General features: G+C 57.3%; 1 protein-coding gene across 1 annotated transcript; it reads right to left on the bottom strand.

Moving 5' to 3' along the window:
- Window positions 1-242: 242 nt before the first annotated feature.
- LOC139250212 (thymidylate kinase-like) lies at window positions 243-7,253 on the bottom strand (the record flags this gene model as incomplete). The annotated part of the gene is made up of 3 exons (XM_070872708.1): window positions 7,108-7,253; window positions 1,096-1,204; window positions 243-333 (listed from the first exon to the last, which is right to left on the bottom strand). Coding segments are annotated over exons 1-3 (330 nt in total), but the record flags the coding sequence as incomplete, so codon positions are not given.
- Between the last annotated feature and the right edge of the window lie 6,213 nt (window positions 7,254-13,466).

The raw sequence follows: 13,466 nt of genomic DNA, 5'->3' as shown, positions 1-13,466 counted from the left end.
ACCTATCTTTTGTTGTTACAGATTCTGTGTATTTCCAGCTCAAAGGCAAGTTAATTAAGGCATCTCATCAATCTTAAACATAGTCAATTCCAACACAGTGCTTTGATGTTGTACGTGCCAGGGAAAAGCAGAAAGAGGTGTCTGATTCCCTTTGACTAAAACCAGTTTAGATATTATATAGATTTACTGTTTACCCGCATTACAATTCAAAATACTATTTTGCTCAGTTTTGTTATACTTACTGATTTTGCACTTGTGAATGCAACTCCAGAAAATGCATATCTATCCACGATCAGAGTGACCCCTTGCTGTAACTTTTCTTTAATCAGTGGCCTGGAACACAGGAACAAAGGAATACGTCAATGCAGTAAGCAGTCCATTGGCACCAGAGAACACACATCGTGTATTTCAACAGGAGATTATTCTGGCATAGCTCCTTTTACTGCATCACCAAGTTATATTTTAGCTAAAGGCAACAGGAGCTGGATTCTGTGAACTGTGTGTAAAGCAGGATCCAAACCAATCCCAATGACAAGTCAAGCTCCAAGTGAAAAGCAGGCAGCAACACAATACTTCAGAATACTCCCAAAGCAAGCGCTCTACTCGGAACTCCTTCACGGCAAACGAGCCAAAGGTGGGCAGAGGAAACGTTACAAGGACATCTTCAAAGCCTCACTGATAAACTGCAACATCCCTACTGACACCTGGGAGTCCCTGGCCAAAGACCGCCCTAAGTGCAACCGGGAGGGCACTGAACACCTAGAATCTTATCGCCAAGAGCATGCAGAAAACAAGCGCAGGCAACGGAAAGAGCGTGCGGCATAACATGTCCCACCCACCCCTTCCCTCAACGACTCTGTCCCACCTGGGACTGTGGTTCTCGTATTGGACTGTTCAGCCACCTAAGGACTCAATTTAAGAGCGGAAGCAAGTCTTCCTCGATTCCGAGGGACTGCCTACGATGATGACTTCAGTAACTGATCCAAAAATGTACTTTTACCCAACGCATTGCAACATCCACTCCCCACCACAAGGAGACCATCGCTCTCAGCGCCACATTTGCGTCTTAAACAAAGAGCCTTAAAAGTCCCTTACACTTGTTCCCATCTGTTGGCCGCAAAGAGCAGGTGCACGGTGTGATCATTCAGGTTGCTCTTCTTCTCAAGGTATGAGCTGATCAGCTGCCCAATCTCAGTCACTCTGTCTGAAACCAAACAAGACACAAATCAGGGATGTTCCAGTGCCATGTTCTTATAGAACTTGCATTTATATAGCGCCTTTAATGTAGCAAAATTTCACACCGAGCCACATAAGGAGATATTAGGACAGACGACCAAAAGCTTGGTCAAAGAGATAGATTTTAAGGAGCGTCTTAAAGGAGGAGAGAGAGGTGGTGAGGCGGAGGTTTAGGGAGGGAGTTCTAGAGTTTAGGGCCCAGGCAACTGATGGTACGGTCGTCAATGATGGAGCAATTAAAATCGGGGACATACAAGAGGCCAGAACTGGAGGAATGCAGGTATCTGAGGGTTGTAGGGCTGGAGGAGATAGAGATAGGGTGGAGTGAGACCGCAGCAGGATTTGAAAACAAGGATGAGAATTTTTAAATCGAGGCATTGCCGGTCCGGGAGCCAATGTAGGTCAGTGAGCACAGGCGTGATGGGTGAACGGGACTTGGTGCGAGTTAGGACATGGGCAGCAGAGTTTTGGAGGAGCTCAAGTTTACGGAGGGTGCAAGGTGAGAGGCCAGCCAGGAGAGCATTGGATTAGTCGAGTCTGGAGTTAACAAAGGCATGGATGAGAGTTTCAGCAGCAGGTGAGTTAAGGCAGAGGGGCAGAGATGGGCGATATTACAGATATTCAGCGATATTCCCGCAGGATTAGACCAGATCGTGGTGCACTAGCTTACCTCACAATGGCACTCTGCACAGACAGTATCTCCAGCAAGTGCACATTATTAGCGCAAACTACTCAGTTAATATTGATGGCCAAAAAGCCAGTGATTGGATTGGTTGCGTGACAGGTTGGAACTCTAGGTTATTGAAAGAAAGGATTGAAAAACAGAAGCAGTTCAGGACCGGAAAGCTTTACCTTCTACCTCTTCTCCGATTAATTTTGACCTTTCCTTCCAGTTGTTTGAATGTGATGAAGGGAGAAAGGGATAGACCGAGTAATTATGGGGAAAGTATTGGAAAAAATTCTGAAGGACAAGATAAGTCTTCATTTAGAAAGACGGATTAATCGAGAACAGTCAGCATGGATTTTTTAAGGGAAGGTTGTGTCTGACTAACTTGATTGAATTTTTTGAGGAGGTAACCAGGAGGGTCAATGGGGCCGTGCATTTGATGTAGTGTATATGGATTTTAGCAAAGCTTTTGATAAGGTCCCACATGGCAGACGGGTCATGAATGTAAAAGCCCATGGGATCCAAAGCAAAGTGGCAAGTTGGATCCAAAATCGGCTCAGAGGCAGGAAGCAATGGGTAATGGTCGATGGTGTTTTTGTGACTGGAAGGCTGTTTCCAGTGGGGTTCCACAGGCCTCAGTACTAGATCCCTTGCTTTTTGTGGTATATATCAATGATTTAGACTTGAATGTAGGGAGTATAATTAAGAAGTTTGCAGATGATACAAACATTGGCCATGTGGTTGATAATGAAGAAGAAAGCTGTAGCCTGCAGGAAGATGTCAATGGCCAGAACAGTGGCAAATGGAATTCAATCCGGAGGAGTGTGAGGTAATGCATTTAGGAAGGGCTAACAAGGCAAGGGAATCCACATTAAATGGTAGGACACTGAGAAATGTAAAGGAACAGAGGGACCTTGGAGTGCAGGTTCACAGATCCCTGAAGGTATCAGGACAGGTAGATAAGGTGGTTAAGAAGGCATACGGAATGCTTGCCTTTATTAGCCAAGGCATAGAATACGAGAGCAGGGAGGTTTATGCTTGAACTGTATAAAACACTAGTTAGGCCACAGCTAGAGTACTGTGTGCAGTTCTGGTCACCACATTACAGGAAAGATGTGACTGCACTAGAGAGGGTACAGAGATTTCCGAGGATGTTGCCAAAACTGGAGAATTTTAGCTATGGAGGAAGATTGGATAGGCTGGGGTTGTTTTCCTTGGAACAGAGGGGACTGAGGGGAGAGTTACAGGTCAATCTGGGGGGGGTTTACAGGTCAGTCGGGGGGAGGAGAGGAAGTAAAAGGTCAGTCGGGGGGGGTCTACAGGTCATTCGGGGGGGGTTACATATCAGTTGGGCGGGGGGGGGTTACATGTCAGTCGGGGGGGGGGGGTTACATGTCAGTCGGGGGGGGGGGGTTACAGGTCAGTCGGGGGAAGTTACAGGTCAGTCGGGGGAAGTTACAGGTCAGTCGGGGGGGAGGGTTACAGGTCAGTCGGGGGGGGGGGTTACAGGTCAGTCGGGGGGGGGGGTTACAGGTCAGTCGGGGGGGAAGTTACAGGTCAGTCGGGGGGGAAGTTACAGGTCAGTCGGGGGGGAAGTTACAGGTCAGTCGGGGGGGAAGTTACAGGTCAGTCGGGGGGGAAGTTACAGGTCAGTCGGGGGGGAAGTTACAGGTCAGTCGGGGGGGAAGTTACAGGTCAGTCGGGGGGGAAGTTACAGGTCAGTCGGGGGGGAAGTTACAGGTCAGTCGGGGGGGAAGTTACAGGTCAGTCGGGGGGGAAGTTACAGGTCAGTCGGGGGGGAAGTTACAGGTCAGTCGGGGGGGAAGTTACAGGTCAGTCGGGGGGGAAGTTACAGGTCAGTCGGGGGGGAAGTTACAGGTCAGTCGGGGGGGAAGTTACAGGTCAGTCGGGGGGGAAGTTACAGGTCAGTCGGGGGGGAAGTTACAGGTCAGTCGGGGGGGAAGTTACAGGTCAGTCGGGGGGGAAGTTACAGGTCAGTCGGGGGGGAAGTTACAGGTCAGTCGGGGGGGAAGTTACAGGTCAGTCGGGGGGGAAGTTACAGGTCAGTCGGGGGGGAAGTTACAGGTCAGTCGGGGGGGAAGTTACAGGTCAGTCGGGGGGGAAGTTACAGGTCGGGAGGGGGGGGTTACAGGTCGGGAGGGGGGGGTTACAGGTCGGGAGGGGGGGGTTACAGGTCGGGAGGGGGGGGTTACAGGTCGGGAGGGTGGGGTTACAGGTCGGGAGGGTGGGGTTACAGGTCAGTCGGGTGGGGTTACAGGTCAGTCGGGTGGGGTTACAGGTCAGTCGGGTGGGGTTACAGGTCAGTCGGGTGGGGTTACAGGTCAGTCGGGTGGGGTTACAGGTCAGTCGGGTGGGGTTACAGGTCAGTCGGGTGGGGTTACAGGTCAGTCGGGTGGGGTTACAGGTCAGTCGGGTGGGGTTACAGGTCAGTCGGGTGGGGTTACAGGTCAGTCGGGTGGGGTTACAGGTCAGTCGGGTGGGGTTACAGGTCAGTCGGGTGGGGTTACAGGTCAGTCGGGTGGGGTTACAGGTCAGTCGGGTGGGGTTACAGGTCAGTCGGGTGGGGTTACAGGTCAGTCGGGTGGGGTTACAGGTCAGTCGGGTGGGGTTCCAGGTCAGTCGGGTGGGGTTACAGGTCAGTCGGGTGGGGTTACAGGTCAGTCGGGTGGGGTTACAGGTCAGTCGGGTGGGGTTACAGGTCAGTCGGGTGGGGTTACAGGTCAGTCGGGTGGGGTTACAGGTCAGTCGGGTGGGGTTACAGGTCAGTCGGGTGGGGTTACAGGTCAGTCGGGTGGGGTTACAGGTCAGTCGGGTGGGGTTACAGGTCAGTCGGGTGGGGTTACAGGTCAGTCGGGTGGGGTTACAGGTCAGTCGGGTGGGGTTACAGGTCAGTCGGGTGGGGTTACAGGTCAGTCGGGTGGGGTTACAGGTCAGTCGGGTGGGGTTACAGGTCAGTCGGGTGGGGTTACAGGTCAGTCGGGTGGGGTTACAGGTCAGTCGGGTGGGGTTACAGGTCAGTCGGGTGGGGTTACAGGTCAGTCGGGTGGGGTTACAGGTCAGTCGGGTGGGGTTACAGGTCAGTCGGGTGGGGTTACAGGTCAGTCGGGTGGGGTTACAGGTCAGTCGGGTGGGGTTACAGGTCAGTCGGGTGGGGTTACAGGTCAGTCGGGTGGGGTTACAGGTCAGTCGGGTGGGGTTACAGGTCAGTCGGGTGGGGTTACAGGTCAGTCGGGTGGGGTTACAGGTCAGTCGGGGGGGGGGTTACAGGTCAGTCGGGGGGGGGGGTTACAGGTCAGTCGGGGGGGGGGGTTACAGGTCAGTCGGGGGGGGGGTTACAGGTCAGTCGGGGGGGGGGTTACAGGTCAGTCGGGGGGGGGTTACAGGTCAGTCGGGGGGGGGTTACAGGTCAGTCGGGGGGGGGGGGGTTACAGGTCAGTCGGGGGGGGGGGGGTTACAGGTCAGTCGGGGGGGGGGGGTTACAGGTCAGTCGGGGGGGGGGGGTTACAGGTCAGTCGGGGGGGGGGGTTACAGGTCAGTCGGGGGGGGGGTTACAGGTCAGTCGGGGGGGGGGGTTACAGGTCAGTCGGGGGGGGGGTTACAGGTCAGTCGGGGGGGGGGTTACAGGTCAGTCGGGGGGGGTTACAGGTCAGTCGGGGGGGGGTTACAGGTCAGTCGGGGGGGGGGGTTACAGGTCAGTCGGGGGGGGGGGTTACAGGTCAGTCGGGGGGGGGGGGTTTACAGGTCAGTCGGGGGGGGGGTTTACAGGTCAGTCGGGGGGGGGGGGTTTACAGGTCAGTCGGGGGGGGGGGTTACAGGTCAGTCGGGGGGGGGGGGTTACAGGTCAGTCGGGGGGGGGGGGTTACAGGTCAGTCGGGGGGGGGGGGGTTACAGGTCAGTCGGGGGGGGGGGTTACAGGTCAGTCGGGGGGGGGGGTTACAGGTCAGTCGGGGGGGGGGGTTACAGGTCAGTCGGGGGGGGGGGTTACAGGTCAGTCGGGGGGGGGGGGGTTACAGGTCAGTCGGGGGGGGTTACAGGTCAGTCGGGGGGGGGTTACAGGTCAGTCGGGGGGGGGGGTTACAGGTCAGTCGGGGGGGGGGGTTACAGGTCAGTCGGGGGGGGGGGTTACAGGTCAGTCGGGGGGGGGGGTTACAGGTCAGTCGGGGGGGGGTTACAGGTCAGTCGGGGGGGGGGTTACAGGTCAGTCGGGGGGGGGTTACAGGTCAGTCGGGGGGGGTTACAGGTCAGTCGGGGGGGGGTTACAGGTCAGTCGGGGGGGGGGTTACAGGTCAGTCGGGGGGGGTTACAGGTCAGTCGGGGGAAGTTACAGGTCAGTCGGGGGGGGGGGGGAGGAGGAAGTTACAGGTCAGTCGGGGGGGGGGGTTTACAGGTCAGTCGGGGGGGGGGGGGAGGTTACATATCAGTTGGGCGGGGGGGGGGTTACATGTCAGTCGGGGGGGGGGTTACAGGTCAGTCGGGGGGGGGGGGTTACAGGTCAGTCGGGGGGGGGTTACAGGTCAGTCGGGGGGGGGGTTACAGGTCAGTCGGGGGGGGTTACAGGTCAGTCGGGGGGGGGGTTACAGGTCAGTCGGGGGGGGTTACAGGTCAGTCGGGGGGGGTTACAGGTCAGTCGGGGGGGGGGTTACAGGTCAGTCGGGGGGGGGGTTACAGGTCAGTCGGGGGGGGGGTTACAGGTCAGTCGGGGGGGGGGTTACAGGTCAGTCGGGGGGGGGGTTACAGGTCAGTCGGGGGGGGGGGTTACAGGTCAGTCGGGGGGGGGTTACAGGTCAGTCGGGGGGGGGGGTTACAGGTCAGTCGGGGGGGGGGGGGTTACAGGTCAGTCGGGGGGGGGGGGTTACAGGTCAGTCGGGGGGGGGGGGTTACAGGTCAGTCGGGGGGGGGGTTACAGGTCAGTCGGGGGGGGGGTTACAGGTCAGTCGGGGGGGGGTTACAGGTCAGTCGGGGGGGGGGGTTACAGGTCAGTCGGGGGGGGGGTTACAGGTCAGTCGGGGGGGGGTTACAGGTCAGTCGGGGGGGGGGTTACAGGTCAGTCGGGGGGGGGGTTACAGGTCAGTCGGGGGGGGGAGGGGGAAGTTACAGGTCAGTCGGTAGGGGTGGGGGTTTACAGGTCACACACCGGGGGTGGGCAACAAGCCGCGGATGAATCCCGGGTCCCGGTCCCTTACCCGGGAAGCGCAGGACCTCGGCGGCGCGGCCTTGCTTCGTCAGCGCCTCCTTCAGCCACCGGCACTGGGTGCGCTTGCCGGCCCGGTCCACCCCCTCCAGCACGATCAGCGCTCCCCGCTTAGCCGCCATCACCCGCGGCAACCACGCCGCCGGCCACCGATTGGCTGCCGCCCAGACCCTCCACCGATTAGTTCCTGCGGCCCAGACCCGGCCACCGATTGGCTGTTGCTGCCCCATCAAGAGCCCTGGACAACGATTGGCTGCCGCCTAAATGACCGAGCATGGATTGGCTGCCACCGAAAGGCCCGGAGTCCGATTGGCTGCTTTCAGATAGCTCCGCTATTCGGAGCGGGAAATAAAAATCAACATTAAAAGAGAATCATAGAAATTTACAGCACGGAAGGAGACCATTTCGGCCCATCGAGTCTGTGCCGGCAGACAAAGAGCTATCCAGCCTAATCCTACTTTCCAGCTCTCGGGGCTACGGCATTTTAAGTGCACATCCAGGTACTTTTTAAATGTGGTGAGGGTTTCTGCCTCTACCACCCTTTCAGGCAGTGAGTTCCAGACCCCAACCCCCCTTGGGTGAAGACATTTCCCCTCATATCCCCTCTAAACCTTCTACCAATTACTTTAAATCTATGCCCCCTGGTTGTTGACCCCTCTGCTAGCCACTCTATCTACGCCCCTGTTGTAGAGAGTAGAAATATGGACACACATAAAATGGCTGCCCAGGCATTATGGGAAATCAGGTAGTCAAACTGTGAACTGTTGAACGTTCACTGACCGAGCAATAACCCTGTGAGGCCCACTGTAGGAATGCCTTGGATGCAGGATAAGAATAATGAGGAGAGAACCCATCTCACATATTCAAGGCCATAAACCAATTAATTCCCCAGGAAGAAAGAGATAAGAGAACCCATCTCCTGTAAACAAGGTTAGAAACCAATTATTTCTCCAAGAAGAAAGAACTAGTGAGAGAACCTATATCAATCAGCCCAAGCTGACAAAAGACGAACACATGGTTCCTGAGACATAGGGGGAATTCTATTGGGTTAAAATAACCTATATGTAATCTATAATCATTGTGATTGGCTTGTGTCCAGCCGTGATGGGCTGTGTAACTGCAGTAAACTGTTTTGTAACTGTTGTGAAACATATAAAGGTACATGTAACTCTTTGTTCTGTGAAGAGAAACCTGGATACGGTCCTGAGTTTTTCCTTCCCGCTGAGCGTAATAAAAGCTGCTTCAGCATTGGAACCGACCCTGAGTGTTGAGTGATTCTTCTAAGAAAACACTAACGCTAACAGCCCCTCATAATTTTATACACCTCAATCAGGTCTCCCCTCAGCCTCCTCTGTTCCAACGAATACAAAGCCAGCCTATCCAGTCTTTCCTCATAGCTACATTCTTCAGTCTAGGCTGTTATATGTGCAAACTCTTTGTGTTAACTATGTACGATGTACCACCTGAGGACGCTGCTGTTGGAGGCCCCAGGGGTTACCTGCCCAGGTGTGCAGGGGCATATAAAAGATGGTCAGCCATGCTGCCCCTCACTTTACAGTCGTATTGGAGGCCTCATGGAGTTATTCGATGGTAACTGCAATATCCTCGTGAATCTCCTCTGTACCCTCTCGTGCAATCACATCTTTGCGGTTACAGGTCAATCTGGGGGGGGGGGGTTTACAGGTCAGTCAGGGGTGGGGGGGGTACAGGTCAGTCGGGGGGAGGAGAGGAAGTAAAAGGTCAGTCAGGGGGTCTACAGGTCATTCGGGGGGGTTACATATCAGTTGGGCGGGGGGGGTTACAGGTCAGTCGGGGGGGGTTACAGGTCAGTCGGGGGGGTTACAGGTCAGTCGGGGGGGGTTACAGGTCAGTCGGGGGGGGGTTACAGGTCAGTCGGGGGGGGGTTACAGGTCAGTCGGGGGGGGGGTTACAGGTCAGTCGGGGGGGGGGTTACAGGTCAGTCGGGGGGGGGGGTTACAGGTCAGTCGGGGGGGGGGTTACAGGTCAGTCGGGGGGGGGGGGGTTACAGGTCAGTCGGGGGGGGGGTTACAGGTCAGTCGGGGGGGGTTACAGGTCAGTCGGGGGGGGTTACAGGTCAGTCGGGGGGGGTTACAGGTCAGTCGGGGGGGGGTTACAGGTCAGTCGGGGGGGGTTACAGGTCAGTCGGGGGGGGGTTACAGGTCAGTCGGGGGGGGGTTACAGGTCAGTCGGGGGGGGGGTTACAGGTCAGTCGGGGGGGGGGTTACAGGTCAGTCGGGGGGGGGGTTACAGGTCAGTCGGGGGGGGGTTACAGGTCAGTCGGGGGGGGTTACAGGTCAGTCGGGGGGGGTTACAGGTCAGTCGGGGGGGTTACAGGTCAGTCGGGGGGGTTACAGGTCAGTCGGGGGGGTTACAGGTCAGTCGGGGGGGGTTACAGGTCAGTCGGGGGGGGTTACAGGTCAGTCGGGGGGGGTTACAGGTCAGTCGGGGGGGGTTACAGGTCAGTCGGGGGGGGTTACAGGTCAGTCGGGGGGGGTTACAGGTCAGTCGGGGGGGGTTACAGGTCAGTCGGGGGGGGTTACAGGTCAGTCGGGGGGGGTTACAGGTCAGTCGGGGGGGGTTACAGGTCAGTCGGGGGGGGTTACAGGTCAGTCGGGGGGGGTTACAGGTCAGTCGGGGGGGGTTACAGGTCAGTCGGGGGGGGTTACAGGTCAGTCGGGGGGGGTTACAGGTCAGTCGGGGGGGGTTACAGGTCAGTCGGGGGGGGTTACAGGTCAGTCGGGGGGGTTACAGGTCAGTCGGGGGGGTTACAGGTCAGTCGGGGGGAGGTTACAGGTCAGTCGGGGGAAGTTACAGGTCAGTCGGGGGAAGTTACAGGTCAGTCGGGGGAAGTTACAGGTCAGTCGGGGGAAGTTACAGGTCAGTCGGGGGAAGTTACAGGTCAGTCGGGGGAAGTTACAGGTCAGTCGGGGGAAGTTACAGGTCAGTCGGGGGAAGTTACAGGTCAGTCGGGGGAAGTTACAGGTCAGTCGGGGGAAGTTACAGGTCAGTCGGGGGAAGTTACAGGTCAGTCGGGGGAAGTTACAGGTCAGTCGGGGGAAGTTACAGGTCAGTCGGGGGAAGTTACAGGTCAGTCGGGGGAAGTTACAGGTCAGTCGGGGGAAGTTACAGGTCAGTCGGGGGAAGTTACAGGTCAGTCGGGGGAAGTTACAGGTCAGTCGGGGGAAGTTACAGGTCAGTCGGGGGAAGTTACAGGTCAGTCGGGGGAAGTTACAGGTCAGTCGGGGGAAGTTACAGGTCAGTCGGGGGAAGTTACAGGTCAGTCGGGGGAAGTTACAGGTCAGTCGGGGGAAGTTACAGGTCAGTCGGGGGAAGTTACAGGTCAGTCGGGGGAAGTTACAGGTCAGTCGGGGGAAGTTACAGGTCAGTCGGGGGAAGTTACAGGTCAGTCGGGGGAAGTTACAGGTCAGTCGGGGGAAGTTACAGGTCAGTCGGGGGAAGTTACAGGTCAGTCGGGGGAAGTTACAGGTCAGTCGGGGGAAGTTACAGGTCAGTCGGGGGAAGTTACAGGTCAGTCGGGGGAAGTTACAGGTCAGTCGGGGGAAGTTACAGGTCAGTCGGGGGAAGTTACAGGTCAGTCGGGGGAAGTTACAGGTCAGTCGGGGGAAGTTACAGGTCAGTCGGGGGAAGTTACAGGTCAGTCGGGGGAAGTTACAGGTCAGTCGGGGGAAGTTACAGGTCAGTCGGGGGAAGTTACAGGTCAGTCGGGGGAAGTTACAGGTCAGTCGGGGGAAGTTACAGGTCAGTCGGGGGAAGTTACAGGTCAGTCGGGGGGGTTACAGGTCAGTCGGGGGGGGTTACAGGTCAGTCGGGGGAAGTTACAGGTCAGTCGGGGGAAGTTACAGGTCAGTCGGGGGAAGTTACAGGTCAGTCGGGGGAAGTTACAGGTCAGTCGGGGGAAGTTACAGGTCAGTCGGGGGAAGTTACAGGTCAGTCGGGGGAAGTTACAGGTCAGTCGGGGGAAGTTACAGGTCAGTCGGGGGGGTTACAGGTCAGTCGGGGGAAGTTACAGGTCAGTCGGGGGAAGTTACAGGTCAGTCGGGGGAAGTTACAGGTCAGTCGGGGGAAGTTACAGGTCAGTCGGGGGAAGTTACAGGTCAGTCGGGGGAAGTTACAGGTCAGTCGGGGGAAGTTACAGGTCAGTCGGGGGAAGTTACAGGTCAGTCGGGGGAAGTTACAGGTCAGTCGGGGGAAGTTACAGGTCAGTCGGGGGGGTTACAGGTCAGTCGGGGGGGGTTACAGGTCAGTCGGGGGGGGTTACAGGTCAGTCGGGGGGGGTTACAGGTCAGTCGGGGGGGGTTACAGGTCAGTCGGGGGGGGTTACAGGTCAGTCGGGGGGGGTTACAGGTCAGTCGGGGGGGGTTACAGGTCAGTCGGGGGGGGTTACAGGTCAGTCGGGGGGGGTTACAGGTCAGTCGGGGGGGGTTACAGGTCAGTCGGGGGGGGTTACAGGTCAGTCGGGGGGGAGGGGTTACAGGTCAGTCGGGGGGGGTTACAGGTCAGTCGGGGGAAGTTACAGGTCAGTCGGGGGAAGTTACAGGTCAGTCGGGGGAAGTTACAGGTCAGTCGGGGGAAGTTACAGGTCAGTCGGGGGAAGTTACAGGTCAGTCGGGGGAAGTTACAGGTCAGTCGGGGGGGGGGGGGGGAGGAGGAAGTTACAGGTCAGTCGGGGGGGGGGGGGGGGGTTTACAGGTCAGTCGGGGGGGGGGAGGTTACAGGTCAGTCGGGGGGGTGGGGGGTGTTTACAGGTCAGTCGGGTGGGGAGGGGGAAGTTACAGGTCAGTCGGTAGGGGTGGGGGTTTACAGGTCACAGACTGGGGGTGGGCAACAAGCCGCGGATGAATCCCGGGTCCCGGTCCCTTACCCGGGAAGCGCAGGACCTCGGCGGCGCGGCCTTGCTTCGTCAGCGCCTCCTTCAGCCACCGGCACTGGGTGCTCTTGCCGGCCCGGTCCACCCCCTCCAGCGCTCCCCGCTTAGCCGCCATCACCCGCGGCAACCGCGCCGCCGGCCACCGATTGGCTGCCGCCCAGACCCTCCACCGATTAGTTCCTGCGGCCCAGACACGGCCACCGATTGGCTGTTGCTGCCCCATCAAGAGCCCTGGACAACGATTGGCTGCCGCCTAAATGACCGAGCATGGATTGGCTGCCACCGAAAGGCCCGGAGTCCGATTGGCTGCTTTCAGATAGCTCCGCTATTAGGAGCGGGAAATAAAAATCAACATTAAAAGAGAATCATAGAAATTTACAGCACGGAAGGAGACCATTTCGGCCCATCGAGTCTGTGCCGGCAGACAAAGAGCTATCCAGCCTAATCCTACTTTCCAGCTCTCGGGGCTACGGCATTTTAAGTGCACATCCAGGTACTTTTTAAATGTGGTGAGGGTTTCTGCCTCTACCACCCTTTCAGGCAGTGAGTTCCAGACCCCAACCCCCCTTGGGTGAAGACATTTCCCCTCATATCCCCTCTAAACCTTCTACCAATTACTTTAAATCTATGCCCCCTGGTTGTTGACCCCTCTGCTAGCCACTCTATCTACGCCCCTCATAATTTTATACACCTCAATCAGGTCTCCCCTCAGCCTCCTCTGTTCCATCGAATACAAAGCCAGCCTATCCAGTCTTTCCTCATAGCTACATTCTTCAGTCTAGGCTGTTATGTGTGCAAACTCTTTGTGTTAACTATGTACGATGTACCACCTGAGGACGCTGCTGTTGGAGGTCCCAGGGGTTACCTGTCCAGGTGTGCAGGGGCATATAAAAGATGGTCAGCCATGCTGCCCCTCACTTTACAGTCGTATTGGAGGCCTCATGGAGTTATTCGATGGTAACTGCAATATCCTCGTGAATCTCCTCTGTACCCTCTCGTGCAATCACATCTTTGCGGTTACAGGTCAATCTGGGGGGGGTGTTTACAGGTCAGTCAGGGGTGGGGGGGTACAGGTCAGTCGGGGGGAGGAGAGGAAGTAAAAGGTCAGTCGGGGGGTCTACAGGTCATTCGGGGGGGGTTACATATCAGTCGGGGGTGGGGGGATTACATGTCAGTTGGGCGGGGGGGGGGGGTTACATGTCAGTCGGGCGGGGGGGGGTTACATGTCAGTCGGGGGGGAGGGGGTTACATGTCAGTCCGGGGGGGGGTTACATGTCAGTCGGGGGGGGGGTTACAGGTCAGTCGGGGGGGGGGGGGGTTACAGGTCAGTCGGGGGGGGGGGGGGTTACAGGTCAGTCGGGGGGGGGGGGGTTACAGGTCAGTCGGGGGGGGGGGGGGTTACAGGTCAGTCGGGGGGGGGGGGGGTTACAGGTCAGTCGGGG

The sequence above is a fragment of the Pristiophorus japonicus genome, unplaced genomic scaffold, assembly GCF_044704955.1.
Source record: "Pristiophorus japonicus isolate sPriJap1 unplaced genomic scaffold, sPriJap1.hap1 HAP1_SCAFFOLD_3503, whole genome shotgun sequence".
Taxonomy (NCBI): Eukaryota; Metazoa; Chordata; class Chondrichthyes; family Pristiophoridae; genus Pristiophorus; species Pristiophorus japonicus.
This window is presented reverse-complemented; position numbering and strand designations above follow the sequence as displayed.